At 46.4% G+C, this 19,439-nt stretch overlaps 1 protein-coding gene and 1 long non-coding RNA gene across 4 annotated transcripts in view; one reads left to right on the top strand and one right to left on the bottom strand.

Annotated features, from left to right (window-relative positions):
• CCDC28B (coiled-coil domain containing 28B) overlaps nt 1-19,439 on the bottom strand; it is a 77,649-nt gene that overhangs the window by 21,085 nt on the left and 37,125 nt on the right. For 2 of the 3 annotated variants that reach the window (XM_077296030.1, XM_077296028.1), the window contains exon 2: nt 3,659-3,829. In XM_077296030.1, the coding sequence (XP_077152145.1) occupies nt 3,659-3,819 (161 nt within the window). In that variant the 5' untranslated portion in view covers nt 3,820-3,829. Of the gene's footprint in view, nt 1-3,658; nt 3,830-11,328; nt 11,436-19,439 lie in introns of those variants that run through there. The other variant, XM_077296029.1, reaches the window with a different exon arrangement.
• The window catches only part of LOC143816072 (uncharacterized), an 84,048-nt gene that overhangs the window by 42,370 nt on the left and 22,239 nt on the right, over nt 1-19,439 (top strand). The gene's annotated exons all lie outside the window — the stretch shown is intronic.

Below are 19,439 nucleotides of genomic sequence, written 5' to 3'. Positions count from 1 at the left end.
TTTTTTATTTTTCCCTAACTAAGGGGGTGATGAAGGGGGGTTTGATTTACTTTTATAGCGAGTTTTTTAGTGGATTTTTATGATTGGCAGCCGTCACACACTGAAAGACGCTTTTCATTGCAAAAAATATTTTTTGCATTACCACATTTTGAGAGCTGTAATTTTTCCATATTTGAGTCCACAGAGTCATGTGAGATCTTGTTTTTTTTGCGGGATGCGTTGACGTTTTTATTGGTAACATTTTCGGACACGTGACATTTTTTGATCGCTTTTTATTCCGATTTTTGTGAGGCAGAGTGATCAAAAACCAGCTATTCATGAATTTCTTTTGGGGGAGGCGTTTATACCGTTCCGCGTTTGGTAAAATTGATAAAGCAGTTTTATTCGTCGGGTCAGTACGATTACAGCGATATCTCATTTATATCATTTTTTTTATGTTTTGGCGCTTTTATGCGATAAAAACTATTTTATAGAAAAAATAATTATTTTGGTATTGCTTTATTCTCAGGACTATAACTTTTTTATTTTTTGGCTGATGATGCTGTATGGCAGCTCGTTTTTTGCGGGACAAGATGACGTTTTCAGCGGTACCAAGGTTATTTATATCAGTCTTTTTGATCGCGTGTTATTCCACTTTTTGTTCGGCGGTATGATAATAAAGCGTTGTTTTTTGCCTCGTTTTTTTTTTTTTTTTCTTACGGCGTTTACTGAAGGGGTTAACTAGTGGGCCAGTTTTATAGGTCGGGTTGTTACGGACGCGGCGATACTAAATATGTGTACTTTTATTGTTTTTTTTATTTTATTTAGATAAAGAAATGTATTTATGGGAATAATATTTTTTTTTTTTTCATTATTTTGGAATATTTATTTATTTTTATTTTTTTTACACATTTGGAAAAATTTTTTTTAACTTTTTTACTTTGCCCCAGGGGGGGACAATACAGATCGGTGATCTGTCAGTTTGCATAGCACTCTGACAGATCACCGATCTGCGAGAAGTGCAGGCTGCTTCACAGTGCCTGCTCTGAGCAGGCTTCTGTGAAGCCACCTCCCTCCCTGCAGGACCCGGATCCGCGGCCATCTTGGATCCGGGTCTGGAGCAGGCAGGGAGGGAGGTAAGACCCTCGCAGCAACGCGATCACATCGCGTTGCTGCGGGGGGCTCAGGGAAGCCCGCAGGGAGCCCCCTCCCTGCGCGATGCTTCCCTGCACCGCCGGCACATCGCGATCATGTTTGATCGCGGTGTGCCGGGGGTTAATGTGCCGGGGGCGGTCCGTGACCGCTCCTGGCACATAGTGCCGGATGTCAGCTGCGATATGCAGCTGACACCCGGCCGCGATCGGCCGCGCTCCCCCCGTGAGCGCGGCCGATCGCGTATGACGTACTATTCCGTCCTTGGGAAGTAGGGCCCACCCCACATGGACGGAATAGTACGTCTAATGACAGAAAGGGGTTAATGACCAGGTTAATTCTTTTTTTTTTATTGATCAGGCGATTCTGAACGCGGCGATACCAAATATGTGTGGGTTTGATTTTTTTTTTTTTTTATTGTTTTATTTTGAATGGGGCGAAAGGGGGTGATTTGAACTTTTTATGGTTTTTTATTTTTTTCATATTTTTAAAAACATTTTTTTTTTACTTTTGCCATGCTTCAATAGCCACAGGAGGCTAGAAGCTGGCATAGCTTGGTCGGCTCTGCTACATAGGGGCGATGCTCAGATCACCCCTATGTAGCTGAATTACAGCATTGCTATGAGCGCTGACCACAGACTGGTGCTCACAGCAATCTGGCATCAACAACCATAGAGGTCAATGCTGATGCACCGCTGACCCCCGATCTTGTGATGGGGGTCAGCGGTGTGCGCATTTCCAGCCGGATGGCCAGAAGCGCCATTTAAATGCCACTGTTAGAGTTTGACAGCGGCATTTAGCCAGTTAATAGGCACAGGCGGATCGCGATTCCGCCAGCGCCTATTGCGGGCACATGTCAGCTGTTCAAAACAGCTGACATGTCCTGGCTTTGATGCGAGCTCACTGCCGGAGCCCGCATCAAAGCGGGGGTTCTGTCATCGGACGTACTATTCCATCCGATGGCAGAAAGGGGTTAAAATCCTGCAGGGCATGCAGGTTTCCCCTGCTCATGCCAGCACATGTCCAGGCCCGTTTGAAGTTTGCCAATGACCATTTGGATGATCCAGAGGAGGCATGGGGGAAGGTCATGTTTCAGATGAGACCAAAATAGAACTTTTTGGCATCAACTCCACTCACCATATGTGTAGGAAGAACCACCCCAAGAACCGTATCCCAACCATGAAGCATGGTGGGGGAAACTTCATACTTTATGGGTGCTTTTCTGCAAAGGGAAGAGGATGACTACCGTATTGAAGGGAGGATGTATGGGGTCATGTATTGAGAGATTTTGGCCTTAAACCTCCTTCCCTCAGTAAAAACATTGAAGATAGGTCCTAGCTGGGTGTTCCACCATGATAATGACTCGAAACACACAGCCAGTGCAACTAAGGAGTGAGAAGAAGCATTTCAAGCTCCTGGAGTGGCCTAGCCAGTCTTCAGACCTAAGCCCAATAGAAAATCTTTAGAGGGAGCTGACACTCAATGTTGCTCAGTTGACAGCCCCAAAACCTGAAAGATCTGGAAAAGATCTGTATGGAGGAGTAGGTCAAAATCCCTGCTGCAGTGTGTGCAAACTTGATCAAGCACTGCAGGAAACTTCTGACCTCTGTAATTGCAAACAATTTTCTGTACCAAATATTAAGTTCTGTTTTTCTATTGTATCAAAAACTTATTTATTGAGATAAAATGCAAATTAATTAAAAAAATCCAGAAAATCACATTGTGTGATTTTTACATTAAGATTCTGTCTCTCATAGTTGAAGTGTACCTACGATAAAAATTACAGACCTCTCCATTCTTTGTAGGTGGGAAAGCTTGCAAAACCGTCAGTGTATCAAATACTTATTTTCCCCACTGTACATGTCTTGGATGTTACCAGTGAGGTTATTAAAGGATGTCTCTGAGGATTGTTCTGCCACTCTGAATGCACTTGGGCATGCAAATCATCAAGATCCACTGCTGGCTGTTCCTTGTATAATTGCCGACCAATGACGTCCTAGTTGTACTTGGTGGGAGACATGTCCAGGTGCGCTGCAGGCAATGGTAGCACGTTTAGGTCATGCAGGCTCTTCACAGTAGCACAAGCAACGTGGCTAGGCATTGTACTGTTGAAAAATAGCTCTTGGGACACTTTGGAGAAATGGACATACCACTAGTTCCATGATTGATCCATTTTGTATTGTATTGCATTCAGCATGGTAGAACTCATATTATATTCCAAATCAAGATCTTTAGAACATTTTTTCCAGTTTTCATTCTTTACATGTCTACCAGTCCTGTGATCTAAATCATTCCACAAATTTTTCTTCTTGGTGTGGCAATTCTAATGTTGTGGAGTTAGGAAATGAGTTGTTTATGGCCTTTTCAATAGTTTAATGAAGCATATGCATTTATCCAATAGCAATGTCCAAAAAAGCATTGAGTAAAAGTGATGGCAGGAGAAAATAACATGAGGATAGGCCTTTGACCTTCTTCACTATAGATAACAATATACACATTTCCTATGAGCGATAGATATAGTGATTACCTCTTGATCTTATTCCTTTGCTTTGGTGAGGGTGGATGTGGGAGGCCTAAGCTGAAGGTGGCACTCTTACTTGGAGGAGCAGAAACTCTTCTCACAGGAGCTGGTGGAAGCGTTTGGGTTACACATACTTTTGGACTTTTCTTTTTCCTTTTATCCTCCATTTACAGTACTCTGTAAAATGTATAAAACTACAGTTAGCAACATAAAATCTTTGCCCAAGGTGAAATGATATAGCATTTAATGACCATTAAAGGGAATCTGTCAGTATGATCAACTCTCCTGAGCCGTCTATATGGGCACACAGGTCATAGAAAGTAAAATAAAATGATACCTTGATATCTGCGATCCAATGTCCAGATACTGAGAAATCTATGCTTTTCTTACATGTAAATGAGCTGTTCAGAGCTATGGCCCGGACATTGGTTTGCATGAGAATCTGCCTTCAGAGCTTATTTTTGATAAATGGAAGCGTTACCAGTGTGAGAAGTACCTTATACAGTACAGTAGAAGTGAACTTTGTGTTCTTACAAACACATTTGCTGCAGCTCTCACAGCTCTGCTGTATTGCAACAATATCGGAACCCTGTCTGCCTGTGAGATGGAAGCTGAAACGGAGAGGAACCTGCAGATGAGTCAGTTATAGTCACCCACAGCTCTGCACTGAGATCAGAAGAGCACAGAGTGGCCATTACACTAAATATTTCTGGAGGCAGATTCTCATGCAAAGCTGTGTCCGCACCCAGAGCCTTGAACCGTCCATTTACATGTAAGAAAAACGTGGATTTATCTGGAATAAGAGACGAAATTGCAGATACCAAGGTGTTATTTTATTCAGCTTCCTATGACCACATGCCCATGTTGACAGCTTAGGAAGGACGATCCCCTTTAAAGGTGAACATGAACCCCTTTCACTTAACTGTAAATCATGACATTTGGATTCCCGCAAAATGTCATGCAGTTACATCATTGAGATCATACCTGCACCGCCTATAGCTATTTCCCCTAATTGCCATGATCTATAGCGATCCAATCAATAGAGCAAAGACTACCATATGAAAAACTATGGTGGAAGGTAAGCAGCAAAGAACAATAAGGTATTATAAAGCAGAAATATTTATTTAAAAAAACATGATAGCAGTGCAAAATTAAAATCACAATAGCAACGGAACCTCATAAAAATGGGGGAAAACCTGACAATATAGCCCATGCAAACCAGCCAGAGTTTAATTGCAGTACAGGTAAATGGTATAAAATAGGCCTTGTATTATCCCTCAGGATGTAGAGTCCAGTAGGTAAATAAATATACTGTATCCTAAAGTTACAATAATGTACTGTAACTGTTGGAGACATGGAGCCTGGACTAAATAAGGAGCGTGGCTATAATGTAAAGTGTGTGTGCATAGTAGCAGCCACAAGTCTGATTAGCTTAGGTTCTAACTCCAACCCTACCACAACCCTAATCCCAACCCTAACCCCAACACACCCCTAACCCTAATCACAACCCTAACCCCAGCCCTAACCCTAACTTTAGCACCCTAGCCCAACCCTAACCATAGCTCTAACCCCAACCCTAGCCCCAACCCTAACCCAGTCCAACCCTAACCCAGTCCAACCCTAGCCCGACCCTAACCCTAGCCCGACCACTATCCCTAGCTCTAACCCTAGCCCAACCCTAACCATAGCTCTAACCGCAACCCTAACCCTAGCTCTAACCCCAACTTTAGCCACAACCCTAACCTTAACCATAACCATAATGGAAGAATGGAAATAAATATTTATTTTATTTTATTATTTTACCTTACTAAGGGGGTGATTGAGGGTGGTTTGATGTGTCATTATTTTTTATTTTGATCACTGTGAGAGGGTCTATCACAGTGATCAAAATTAACCAATAGGAGAAATCTTCTATTGTTGTCGGGTGCCGGCCTGCAGATCTCAGCGGGCGCACTGCACATGCACCTGCCATTTTCTTCCTGGAAGAAGACACCGGGGGACATGACCGGGGGATGCAGGTGGTGCCGGAGGTACCAGGGGGGCTCGGGGGACCCCATTTCTCTCTCCTCTGATGTGCTAGATCATATCAGATGAAAGAGAAATAAATAGGAAATCTGACTTTTTTTTTCCACTCGCCGTTATTCCGTGAATAAGGGCTCATACTCACTTGCGAGAAACTCGAATGAGTCTCGCACAGCAATACCCGGCACTGCACCCGGCACTCAGGAGCGGAGCGTGCGGCTGCATGTATTCCTATGCGGCCGCATGCTCCCATCTGAGTGCAGGCAGCAGTGCCGGGTATTAACATGCGCGACTAATCCGAGTTTCTCGCAAGTGAGTATGAGCCCTAACGGTGATTGTGGAGCGCCCCCACACCGCCGCAGGGCCGAGGGGTACCCGGAGCCGGGCCTCTGAGTCTCAGTTCTGGGGTTGTCACGGTGGCTAGACCCGGTCCGTGGCCCTGTCTGTCAGTGGGGGACGTCCGGTGCAATAAGTGGTGTTGTAACGATGCAGTTGTGGGGTGCAGGTCGCGGTAAATAACGAGGACACCAGGTTGCAGTCTCTTTACCTCTTTACTGGAGATCTCTGAGTCCTCAGTCCAGAGTACGGCTCACCAGGCTGCGCAAGTCCGGCCGGTCCAATGGCACCTCCAGAGTTCACTTCACAGGTGGAAATCGGTGCCTTCCTTCTTAGCGCTATGTGTTGTAGTCCTCCCCTGCTGTGCTTACGGAAAGTACCCCACAACTGTTGTGTCTGTTTCTTAAGTTCCCTCACAACTCGATTAAATGATGTTCTTCTAATCGTCCGTCCCTCCCTGATGTTACGGTTAGAACGGCACCCGTTTGTCGGGTAGGCCTGGAGTTCTTCTGGGACCCTAGAGACGCCCCTCTCCCGCAATTGCCTCCCAAGACTTCATAGGTGATATGTGTTAGACAGCCCACCTTAAACTGACTGTCCTGCCGCTGTTTAGAGTATTGCTTGAAGCTGAATGTTATAATACTCCCTCGGCGTTCCGGCCACCGGTAGTGCGCCTCAGTAGGGTGTTGCTTCGGTCTTACAGCACGACCCCTGCTGGAATTCTCCTATCGCTTGATCTCGTTTCTCACTCAGCACAATCTATCTCGCTTCTAGTCCTTTCTTGAATCCCGCCGCTTCCCGGAGCTGGCGCGGACCCGTTACGTTCTTTCCAATGCCAAGCCTCTGTCAGGATCCCACCCCTGACAGAGACCCTACTGTCTCTTCCTCCACAACACCCTCTGCCACTGAGTGTTGCTTCGTCCAATCCAGTCAGCTTTCTGATCTAACTTCCTGCCTGACCCCCAGTTTACCCACTATGGTGGGGAGTGGCCTAATGAATAGAACCCTTAGCTCCCCCCGGAGGCCCGGCTGTGAAATGTATTGGTGTCTGTGATACCTGATCAGATGAACTCCTTCAGTGCCATCGGACGCACCATGGCCCCCCATAGTGGCGGAGCCACAGTACTGCAACGACCAGGACTCTGGGGCGCTGCACTCCCCCCTGGTTAAACACAGTACTCCGGGACTGGGAAGAAAACAACAATACAAGTTAGCAAAAAGACATACAATTTTTGTTGAGTGTAATAACGATAAGCATATTTGAACAGGCTTCCCTTTATGGGAGGTAAGGACACTTGAACGTTACAAACATGGTAAAATATCATAGCAACATGCTACAATTAACTTTTCTTACCCAACCGGGTATTCTACTAAGTGCAAACATTATTGAACAATAATTTAACTTTTGCCTTTAAGGATATACACTCTTAGTCCATTAAAGACCTTCCTATAATCACATTATAAGGTATTTCAACTTTTTCATTCTCCTTCTTTAAATCTGCAGGACCGCCTGTCCTATCGGCACCAGACCTACTGCCTCTCCTTTCAGTTACAGGACCGCCCCATTCAGCCAGGGCCTACTGCCTTTTCAACTACTATACACAGTATAGAACATAACTTTTCTTTCAGTTCGAGAACACTGAGCCGGCTCTACTTGGCTCCTATAAGGACTCACCCACTAACCCTTACAGGTTCACTTTCTGTCCTTAGTAACACATTACTAACTTTCGATGGGGAACGCAGGGTTTACCTTCTATCCCCCCCCCTTTTCTTATCAACATTATCAACTATCTTCTTTTCACAACATTAGCCTTTCTCATTTCTTCCGTCTACTTTTTTTTCTTTCAGAGAACATTATCAATATTTCTTCACATTTAACCAGTTAAACACATATAACTTTTCTCAGGTAAACATTATCATCGTTTTCTTTCATTGACATTATTGCTACCGATCTTAAAGCAATATCACCATTTACGTGCATCAAATGAACATCCCCTTTAAGAGAGGACCAAGTCTCGGTGAGGTAGCACATCTTCACAAGCTACCAGTCCATACTCAGCAAAGGTTCCAGTGCGGTATCTTCACAAAGAGTCTTTGTTTAAGTAAAACCAGTAGGGAGCGCCTTTAATAAGGTGCAAACTATGTACAAAGAAGTTCTGATCATGCACTGTTCATGATTTCTCAGTTTTTAAAACTTGTGCAAAAACTTTAGAAAGACAAACAAAAACAAAACAATCAAAACAATAGGGATCCCAGGTCCGTAGAAGGATCCCCTTAAGAGTTTACCCTGAACGGGTGTAAGTCGTCATAAAGGCAATAAAATAGTAACTATTTACAAATAAAAGAAGTACAGTAAAATCTTACTGTGGTGAAGCGGAAGGTGATCTCCTATCCGGTCTCACCAGGCCAACAGCTCGCACTGGTGAGCCAGGACGCGGTTCTGGTCCCAGCAACGCTAAGATCCCTCGCCGGGAGGCCCTTCTTGCTGGCAGGCGCAAACGTCCCTCCGGGGCACGGCGAGGCCGGGCTTCTCGAGGTTCCGCGGGGCCGGGCTCTGCTGCTTTCCCCACGGGAGCATCCTCTTCCGGTTTTCCGGCAGCAGCCTGGAGGGCAGTGCATCGCTGCACGCCTCGCGCCATCCAGCCAGCCTCTCCCGTAGCCCTCCTCCATCGGGTGTAAGTCACCGCATCACCGGGTTCCAGATCGCGGGGAAATCTTCCGCTGCAGGGCTCCACCTCTTCCCGATCCACGTGGATCTGTAGCGGCTCCCCGATTTCCTGGATAACCCCGCGTCCGTATTGGGGGTTAAAAGAAATCACGACCCCCCAGTGGGATGAGGGAACCTCTGCAGTGGGGGTCAGGTCCACTTGCACGGCCGGCCGAGGTCGGGTTCGCCATGCAGCCATCAAGCGCCGCAGGTGTTCGGCCTCTGGCGTGATCTTTAGGCCCGATGCCTGCGGCATACCTTCAGCCGCGGCCAGGTTGGGAGAAGCAGGGGGCACTGGAACCAGGCAGATCTCTGTGGGCTGGCCCAGCCTAGCAATCACGCGGGCATCGGCCTCCAGGCGGGCAGCAATTTGCCGGGCCTCTGCCGCGGCCATGCTTTCTTCCGACGGCGGCCGGGGAGGTCGGCCCATCGTTGGTCCTGCTAGGGTCAGTCCCCTCAGCGACGGCGTACCCGGAGCTACATTGGACTGTCCGACCTCTCTCCGCACCCGATCCTTCTCATGCAGGGCTTCTGGCGTGGCCATCTTGGTCTCTTCTCCCGCGTCTTCTTCCCGCGGTCTCTTCCGTGGGCGGCCCCGTCCCCATGGTCTCCACCCTCCGACCAGAATCAGGAGGCGGACCTCAGCTGTTGACGGACACGTCCTCAGGACACAGAAATATTTGGACTGGGCGGCCATTGTTGTTCGCGCTCTCCAGATTGTCTACGCCCACCTCACGCCCCTCTTCTCTTCCTGCGCTCCCCTCAGTGCTGTAATGGCGGCGGATTTTGGCGGCAAATGGCGCAGCACAGTCTTTGCAACAAAGTACAGTCCAAGCACAGTAAATCACAGTTCCTAGGCACACATGACCTGATTCTTCAGGCTTAAGTAGATCCTGTTCGTGACGCCAAGTTGGAGCGCCCCCACACCGCCGCAGGGCCGAGGGGTACCCGGAGCCGGGCCTCTGAGTCTCAGTTCTGGGGTTGTCACGGTGGCTAGACCCGGTCCGTGGCCCTGTCTGTCAGTGGGGGACGTCCGGTGCAATAAGTGGTGTTGTAACGATGCAGTTGTGGGGTGCAGGTCGCGGTAAATAACGAGGACACCAGGTTGCAGTCTCTTTACCTCTTTACTGGAGATCTCTGAGTCCTCAGTCCAGAGTACGGCTCACCAGGCTGCGCAAGTCCGGCCGGTCCAATGGCACCTCCAGAGTCCTCTTCACAGGTGGAAATCGGTGCCTTCCTTCTTAGCGCTATGTGTTGTAGTCCTCCCCTGCTGTGCTTACGGAAAGTACCCCACAACTGTTGTGTCTGTTTCTTAAGTTCCCTCACAACTCGATTAAATGATGTTCTTCTAATCGTCCGTCCCTCCCTGATGTTACGGTTAGAACGGCACCCGTTTGTCGGGTAGGCCTGGAGTTCTTCCGGGACCCTAGAGACGCCCCTCTCCCGCAATTGCCTCCCAAGACTTCATAGGTGATATGTGTTAGACAGCCCGCCTTAAACTGACTGTCCTGCCGCTGTTTAGAGTATTGCTTGAAGCTGAATGTTATAATACTCCCTCGGCGTTCCGGCCACCGGTAGTGCGCCTCAGTAGGGTGTTGCTTCGGTCTTACAGCACGACCCCTGCTGGAATTCTCCTATCGCTTGATCTCGTTTCTCACTCAGCACAATCTATCTCGCTTCTAGTCCTTTCTTGAATCCCGCCGCTTCCCGGAGCTGGCGCGGACCCGTTACGTTCTTTCCAATGCCAAGCCTCTGTCAGGATCCCACCCCTGACAGAGACCCTACTGTCTCTTCCTCCACAACACCCTCTGCCACTGAGTGTTGCTTCGTCCAATCCAGTCAGCTTTCTGATCTAACTTCCTGCCTGACCCCCAGTTTACCCACTATGGTGGGGAGTGGCCTAATGAATAGAACCCTTAGCTCCCCCCGGAGGCCCGGCTGTGAAATGTATTGGTGTCTGTGATACCTGATCAGATGAACTCCTTCAGTGCCATCGGACGCACCATGGCCCCCCATAGTGGCGGAGCCACAGTACTGCAACGACCAGGACTCTGGGGCGCTGCACTTGCAACACTGGAGATTTTCCAATGTTGGGGGGTGCTATCCACTTATTTCTCAGCGTCGTTAAAAAGCAGCGCTGAGGCATTCCCAGTGCCTATTGGGAACATTTTACATAACATTTTGGTTCAGATTTATCCTGTGCTCTATGCTGAGCACTTACATCAGGGTTTCCAACTAAATCTCTGAATGACGTGATTCAGATGAAACTCTCAAGGTATCCTTTCATTATTGAAGCAGCAGATTTACTCTGGACTCACATCTGGCCTGTGTTGACTGCATTTTTATGCAAGCTTAAAAAGATGGACACCGCTGGATCATAGGCTAGATATAGTTCACATTGTCTCCATCTACCTAATTACTGGGAATCTTCCATTTTGGGTTCCATCTGAAACACATATTTCAGAGATTTACACGAAAACCCCGGTGTATGTGCTCAGCGTAGAGCACAGGATAAATGTAATCCAAGCCTTGCTGTGATCTTTGAGAGGCAGAATTAACCCATTAACGACCAACAATACGTCTTTTAACGGCAACAGTTAAGGGTACTTACAGTGGGTACCGAAAGTATTCAGACCCCTTTAAATTTTTAACTCTTTGTTTCATTGCAGCCATTTGATAAATTCAAAAAAATTCATTTTTTTTCTTATTAACGTACACTCTGCACCCCATCTTGACTGAAAAAAAACAGAAATGTAGTAATTTTTGCAAATTTATTTATAAAGAAAAACTGAAATATCACATGGCATTGAGTAGAAGCCCCCTTTTGAGCTGGGCCAGGGCCAGTCAAGAATGGTCACAGAGTTATTCTGAAAGCCTCCTTTATTATTTTAGTTGTGTGCTAAGGGTCATTGTCTTGTTGGAACACTCTTGGAGCACTCTGGAAGAGGTTCTCATCCAGGATATCTCTGTACTTGACCGCATTCATGTTTCCTTCAATGACAACCAGTCGTCCTGTCCCTGAAGCTGAAAAACACCCCCATAGCATGATGCTGCCACCACCATGTTTCACTGTTGGGATTGTAATGGGCAGGTGATAAGCACTGCCTGTTTTTCTCCACACATACCGCTTAGAATTATTACCAAAAAGGTCTATCTTCGTTTCATCAGACCAGAGAATCTTATTTCTCATAGTCTCGAATTCCTTAATGTGTTTTTTAGCAAACTCTATGCAGGCTTTCATATGTCTTGCACTGAGGAGAGGCTTCCGTTGGGCCACTCTGCCATAAAGGCCCAACTGCAGTGATAGTTGACTTTGTGGAAACTCATATTTTTATTAATCAAATAAGTTGCCAAATGAATTGCAAATCTAGTCCAGACATTGACAAAGTTTGAAAAAAATTTTTTTATTTTAAATAATAATTTTCTCCTTCAAACTTTGCTTTCGTCAAAGAATGCTCCCTTTGCAGCAATTACAGCACTGCAGACCTTTGGCATGCTAGCAAAATTGGTTTGGCTTGATGGGCACTTTTTGTGTACCATTCACTCAAGCTGCTCCCACAGCAGCTCAATGGGGTTGAGATCTGGTGACTGCGCTGGCCACTCCATTACAGATAGAATACCAGCTGCCTGCTTCTTCCCTAAATAGTTCTTGCATAATTTGGAGGTGTGCTTTGGGTCATTGTCCTGTTGTAAGATGAAACTGGCTCCAATCAAGCGCTGTCCACAGGGTATGGCATGGCTGTTATGATCCTAGTGGTAGAGGATCTCAGGAGTTCCAGCTAAGTCCGCAAACACAAAAACCAGCTCATAGGGAAGTGGTAACTTGGCTGACTGCATATCTGATCCTGGCACAACAACTAGAAGTAGCCGGGGAACGTACCTACGTTGATTCTAGACGTCTCGCACCAGCCGGAGAACTAACTAACCCTTTCAGAGAAAATAAGACCTCACTTGCCTCCAGAGAAAAGACCCCAAAGTTATTATACAAGCCCCCAACAAATAATAATGGTGAGGTAAGAAGAAAAGACAAACGTAAGAATGAACTAGATTTAGCAAAGAGAGGCCCACTAATTAATAGCAGAAAATAGGAAGAGGACTTATGCGGTCAGCAAAAAACCCTATAAAAATATCCACTCTGAAGATCCAAGAACCCCCGCACCGACTAACGGTGTGGGGGGAGAATATCAGCCCCCTAGAGCTTCCAGCAAAAACAGAAATCACATTTTGAACAAGCTGGAACAAAATAAGAGCAAATGCAAAAGGACAAAAATAAGAAAGCAGAACTTAGCTTATCTTGCAAAACTCAGGGACCAGGAGTCAGGAGGAAAACAGACATAGACTGATTACATCGATTCCAGGCACTAGACTGAGTTTCCAGGAAGTCTAGATAGGAACACCCAAGGCCTAATGAACCAGGTGGGTACCAACCTGGGGAAGGATAATCCAAGTGCCATACCGCTAGTGACCACAAGAGGGAGCCAACAAATATAGTTCACAACAGTACCCCCCTTTAAGGAGGGGTCACCGAACCCTCACCAGGACCACCAGGGCGATCAGGATGAGCAGCGTGAAAGGCACGAACCAAATCGGCCGCATGAACATCAGAGGCGGCCACCCAGGAATTATCCTCCTGACCATACCCCTTCCATTTGACCAGATACTGAAGCCTCCGTCTAGAGAGACGAGAATCTAAGATCTTCTCCACCACGTACTCCAACTCGCCCTCAACCAACACCGGAGCAGGAGGCTCAACAGCAGGAACCATAGGCACAACGTACCGCCGCAACAAAGACCTATGGAACACATTGTGAATGGCAAACGACACAGGAAGATCCAAACGAAAAGACACCGGATTAAGTACTTCCAAAATTTTATAAGGACCAATAAAGCGAGGCTTAAACTTAGGAGAGGAAACCTTCAGAGGGACAAACCGAGAAGACAACCAAACCAAATCCCCAACACGAAGTCGGGGACCCACACCGCGGCGGCGGTTGGCAAAACGCTGAGCCTTCTCCTGTGACAACTTTAAGTTGTCCACCACATGATTCCAAATCCGCTGCAACCTATCCACCACGGAATCCACCCCAGGACAGTCAGAAGGTTCAACATGACCCGAGGAAAAACGCGGATGAAAACCAGAGTTGCAGAAAAATGGCGAAACCAAAGTAGCGGAACTAGCCCGATTATTGAGGGCAAACTCAGCCAATGGCAAGAAGGTCACCCAATCATCCTGATCCGCAGAAACAAAACATCTCAAATAAGCCTCCAGCGTCTGATTAGTTTGCTCCGTTTGGCCATTAGTCTGAGGATGAAAGGCAGATGAAAATGACAAATCAATGCCCATCTTAGCACAAAAAGATCGCCAGAATCTGGACACAAACTGGGATCCTCTGTCAGACACGATATTCTCAGGAATGCCGTGCAAACGAACCACATTCTGAAAGAACAAAGGAACCAGATCGGAAGAGGAAGGCAACTTAGGCAAGGGCACCAAATGGACCATCTTGGAAAAACAATCACACACCACCCAGATGACAGACATTCCTTGAGACACCGGAAGATCTGAAATGAAATCCATGGAAATGTGCGTCCAAGGCCTCTTCGGGACGGGCAAGGGCAAAAGCAACCCGCTGGCACGAGAACAGCAAGGCTTAGCCCGAGCACAAATCCCACAGGACTGCACAAAAGAACGCACATCCCGCGACAGGGAAGGCCACCAAAAGGACCTAGCCACCAAATTTCTGGTACCAAAAATCCCAGGATGCCCTGCCAGCACCGAGGAATGAACCTCAGAGATAACTCTGCTGGTCCATTTATCAGGAACAAACAATCTATCAGGTGGGCAAGGGTCAGGTCTACCAGCCTGAAATCTCTGCAACACACGTCGCAAATCAGGAGAAATGGCCGACAAGATTACTCCCTCTTTAAGAATACCAGCTGGCTCTGAGACGCCGGGAGAGTCAGGCACAAAGCTCCTAGAAAGAGCATCAGCCTTCACATTCTTTGAACCAGGCAGGTACGAGACCACAAAGTCAAAACGGGAGAAAAACAACGACCAACGAGCCTGTCTAGGATTCAGGCGCTTAGCAGACTCGAGATACATCAGATTTTTGTGATCAGTCAATACCACCACACGATGCTTAGCTCCCTCGAGCCAATGACGCCACTCCTCAAATGCCCACTTCATGGCCAATAACTCCCGATTACCAACATCATAGTTCCGCTCAGCAGGCGAAAATTTCCTAGAGAAAAAAGCACATGGTCTCATCACAGAGCAACCAGGGCCTTTCTGCGACAAAACAGCTCCGGCACCGATCTCAGAAGCATCCACTTCAACCTGAAAGGGAAGTGAGACATCAGGCTGGCACAAAACAGGCACCGAAGTAAACCGGCGCTTCAGCTCCCGAAAAGCCTCCACGGCTGCAGGAGCCCAATTCGCAACATCAGAACCTTTCTTGGTCATATCCGTCAAAGGTTTAACAACGCTAGAAAAATTAGCAATAAAACGACGGTAGAAATTAGCAAAACCCAAGAACTTCTGAAGACTCTTAACAGACGTGGGTTGAGTCCAATCATGAATAGCTCGGACCTTGACTGGGTCCATCTCCACAGTAGAAGGGGAGAAAATAAAACCCAAGAAGGAAACCTTCTGCACTCCAAAGAGACACTTTGAGCCCTTCACAAACAAAGCATTATCACGCAAAACCTGAAACACCATCCTGACCTGCTTTACATGAGAATCCCAATTATCAGAAAAAAACAGAATATCATCCAGATAAACAATCATAAATTTATCTAGATACTTCCGGAAGATGTCATGCATAAAGGACTGAAACACTGAAGGAGCATTAGAGAGCCCAAAAGGCATCACCAAGTACTCAAAATGACCTTCGGGCGTATTGAGCGCAGTTTTCCATTCATCTCCCTGCTTAATGCGCACAAGGTTGTACGCACCACGAAGATCTATCTTGGTGAACCAACTGGCACCCTTAATCCGAGCAAACAAGTCCGACAATAGTGGCAAAGGATACTGAAATTTGACAGTGATATTATTCAGAAGCCGATAGTCAATACAAGGTCTCAAAGACCCGTCTTTCTTGGCCACAAAAAAGAATCCCGCACCAAGAGGGGAAGAAGATGGACGAATATGTCCCTTCTCCAAAGACTCCTTTATATAAGAACGCATTGCGGCATGCTCAGGTACAGATAGATTAAATAATCGTCCCTTAGGAAATTTACTACCAGGAATCAAATCTATAGCGCAGTCACAGTCCCTATGAGGAGGAAGGGCACTGGACCTGGACTCACTGAATACATCCTGATAGTCCAATAAATACTCCGGAACTTCAGAAGGAGTAGAAGAGGCAATAGAGACCGGCGGGGAATCACAATGAATTCCCTGACAACCCCAACTTGACACAGACATAGCCTTCCAATCCAAAACTGGATTATGGGTCTGTAACCATGGCAGACCCAAAACGACCAAATCATGCATTTTATGCAGAACAAGAAAACGAATCACCTCCCGATGTTCAGGAGTCATGCACATGGTCACTTGTGTCCAATACTGCGGTTTATTCTCCGCCAATGGCGTAGCATCAATTCCTCTAAGAGGAATAGGATTTTCCAAAGGCTCCAGGACAAAACCACAGCGCTTGGCAAACGACAAGTCCATAAGACTCAGGGCAGCACCAGAATCCACAAATGCCATAACAGGGTAGGAAGACAATGAGCAAATTAAAGTCACAGACAAAATAAACTTAGGCTGCAAATTACCAATGGCGACAGGACTAACAACCTTTGTTAGGCGTTTAGAGCATGCTGAGATAACATGTGTAGAGTCACCGCAGTAAAAACACAACCCATTCTGACGTCTATGATTTTGTCGTTCAGTTTTAGTCTGAATTCTATCACATTGCATTGAGTCAGGTGTCCGTTCAGACAATACTGCCAGAGAATTAGCAGATTTGCGCTCCCGCAAACACCGATCAATCTGAATGGCAAGAGTCATAGAATCATTCAGACTTGTAGGGATGGGAAACCCCACCATCACATTCTTAATGGCCTCAGAAAGGCCATCTCTGAAATTTGCGGCCAGAGCACACTCATTCCATTGAGTAAGCACGGACCATTTCCGAAATTTTTGGCAATACACTTCAGCTTCATCCTGGCCCTGAGAGATAGCCAGCAACGCTTTTTCTGCCTGAATTTTAAGATTAGGCTCCTCATAAAGCAATCCGAGCGCCAGAAAAAACGCGTCAATATTTGCCAATGCAGGATCTCCTGGCGCCAATGAGAAGGCCCAATCCTGAGGGTCGCCACGCAAGAAGGAGATAACAATTTTAACTTGCTGAGCTGAGTCTCCAGACGAACGAGGTCTCAAAGATAGAAACAATTTACAATTATTCCTAAAATTCCTAAATTTAAAACGATCTCCAGAGAACAGCTCAGGAATAGGTATCTTAGGCTCTGACATAGGACTACAAGTAACAAAATCCTGAATGCACTGCACTCGTGCAGCAAGCTGATCCACACTAGTAATCACAGTCTGAACATTCATGTCTGCAGCAGGGCTTCAAGCCACTCAGAGAAAAAGGGGAAGGAGAAAAAAAAAAACCTCAGAACTTTTTTTTCTTTTAATCCCGCTTCAGCAATGCATTAAATATTCTCTTTTTGGCCTGGAATACTGTTATGATCCTAGTGGTAGAGGATCTCAGGAGTTCCAGCTAAGTCCGCAAACACAAAAACCAGCTCATAGGGAAGTGGTAACTTGGCTGACCGCATATCTGATCCTGGCACAACAACTAGAAGTAGCCGGGGAACGTACCTGTTGTGAACTATACTTTTTGGCTCCCTCTTGTGGTCACTAGTGATTTGGCACTTGGATTATCTTTTACCAGGTTGGTGCTCACCTGCTTCGTTAGGCCTGGGGTGTTGCTATTTAAACTTCCTGGATTCTCAGTCCAGTGCCTGGCATCGTTGTAATCAGTTCACTTCTGTTTGCTCCTGTCTTCAGGTCCTGGTTCTTTGCAAGATAAGCTAAGTCCTGCTTTCGTACTCTTGATCATTTGCATTGTTCATATTTTTGTCCAGCTTCTACAATATGTGATTCCTGTTATTGCTGGAAGCTCTAGGGGGGCTGATATTCTCCCCCCACACCGTCAGTCGGTTTGGGGGTTCTTGGATATTCAGCGTGGATATTTTGCAGGGTTTTTTGCTGACCATATAAGTCTTCTTACTATATTCTGCTATTAGTCAGTGGGCCTCTCTTTGCTAAATCTAGTTCATTCTTACGTTTGTCTTTTCTTCTTACCTCACCGTTATTGTTTGTTGGGGGCTTGTATTACTTTGGGGTCTTTTCTCTGGAGGCAAGAGAGGTCTTATTTTCCCTGATAGGGGTAGTTAGTTCTCCGGCTGGTGCGTGACGTCTAGGATCAACGTAGGCACGTTCCCCGGCTGCTGTTAGTGTTTGCGCTAGGATCAGGTATATGGTCAGCCTAGTTACCACTTCCCTATGAGCTGGTATTTATGTTTTGCAGACTTTGCTGTAATCTTTGAGGTCCCCTTCCATTGGGATCATAACAGAATGCCAGGCCCTAAATAGTTAATGCATTGCTGAAGTGGGATTAAAAGAAAAGAAGTTCTGAGTTTTTTTTTTTTTTCTTCCTCCCCTTTATCTCTGAGTGGCTTGAAGCTTTGCTGCAGACATGAATGTTCAGACCTTGATTACTAGTGTGGATCAGCTTGCTGCACGTGTGCAGGGCATTCAGGATTTTGTTGTTAGCAGTCCTATGTCAGAGCCTAAGATACCTATTCCTGAGCTGTTCTCTGGAGATCGATTTAAATTTAGGAATTTTAGGAATAATTGTAAATTGTTTCTATCTTTGAAACCTCGTTCGTCTGGAGATTCAGCTCAGCAAGTTAAAATTATTGTCTCCTTCTTGCGTGGCGACCCTCAGGATTGGGCTTTCTCGTTAGCGCCAGGAGATCCTGCATTGGCGGATGTTGATGCGTTTTTTCTGCCGCTCGGATTGCTTTATGAGGAGCCTAATCTTGAAATTCAGGCAGAAAAAGCTCTACTGGCCATCTCTCAGGGCCAGGATGAAGCTGAGGTGTACTGCCAAAAATTTCGGAAATGGTCCGTGCTTACTCGATGGAATGAATGTGCTCTGGCCGCAAATTTCAGAAATGGCCTTTCTGAAGCCATTAAGAATGTGATGGTGGGTTTTACAATTCCTACAAGTCTGAATGATTCTATGGCGCTGGCTATTCAGATTGATCGGCGTTTGCGGGAGCGCAAATCCGCTACACCTCTGGCGGTGTTGTCTGAACAGACACCTGTCTCAATGCAATGCGATAGAATCCTGACTAGAACCGAACGACAAAATCATAGACGTCAGAATGGGCTGTGTTTTTACTGTGGTGATTCTACACATGTTATATCAGCATGCTCTAAACGCCTAACCAAGGTTGTCAGTCCTGTCACCATTGGTAATTTGCAGCCTAAATTTATTTTGTCTGTGACTTTAATTTGTTCATTGTCTTCCTACCCTGTTATGGCATTTGTGGATTCAGGTGCTGCCCTGAGTCTTATGGACTTGTCGTTTGCCAAGCGCTGCGGTTTTGTCCTGGAGCCTTTAAAGGTTCCGATTCCTCTCAGAGGAATTGATGCTACGCCACTGGCGGAAAATAAACCGCAGTATTGGACACAAGTGACCATGT

Source organism: Ranitomeya variabilis, chromosome 3 (genome assembly GCF_051348905.1).
Source record: "Ranitomeya variabilis isolate aRanVar5 chromosome 3, aRanVar5.hap1, whole genome shotgun sequence".
Classification (NCBI taxonomy): Eukaryota; Metazoa; Chordata; class Amphibia; order Anura; family Dendrobatidae; genus Ranitomeya; species Ranitomeya variabilis.
This window is presented reverse-complemented; position numbering and strand designations above follow the sequence as displayed.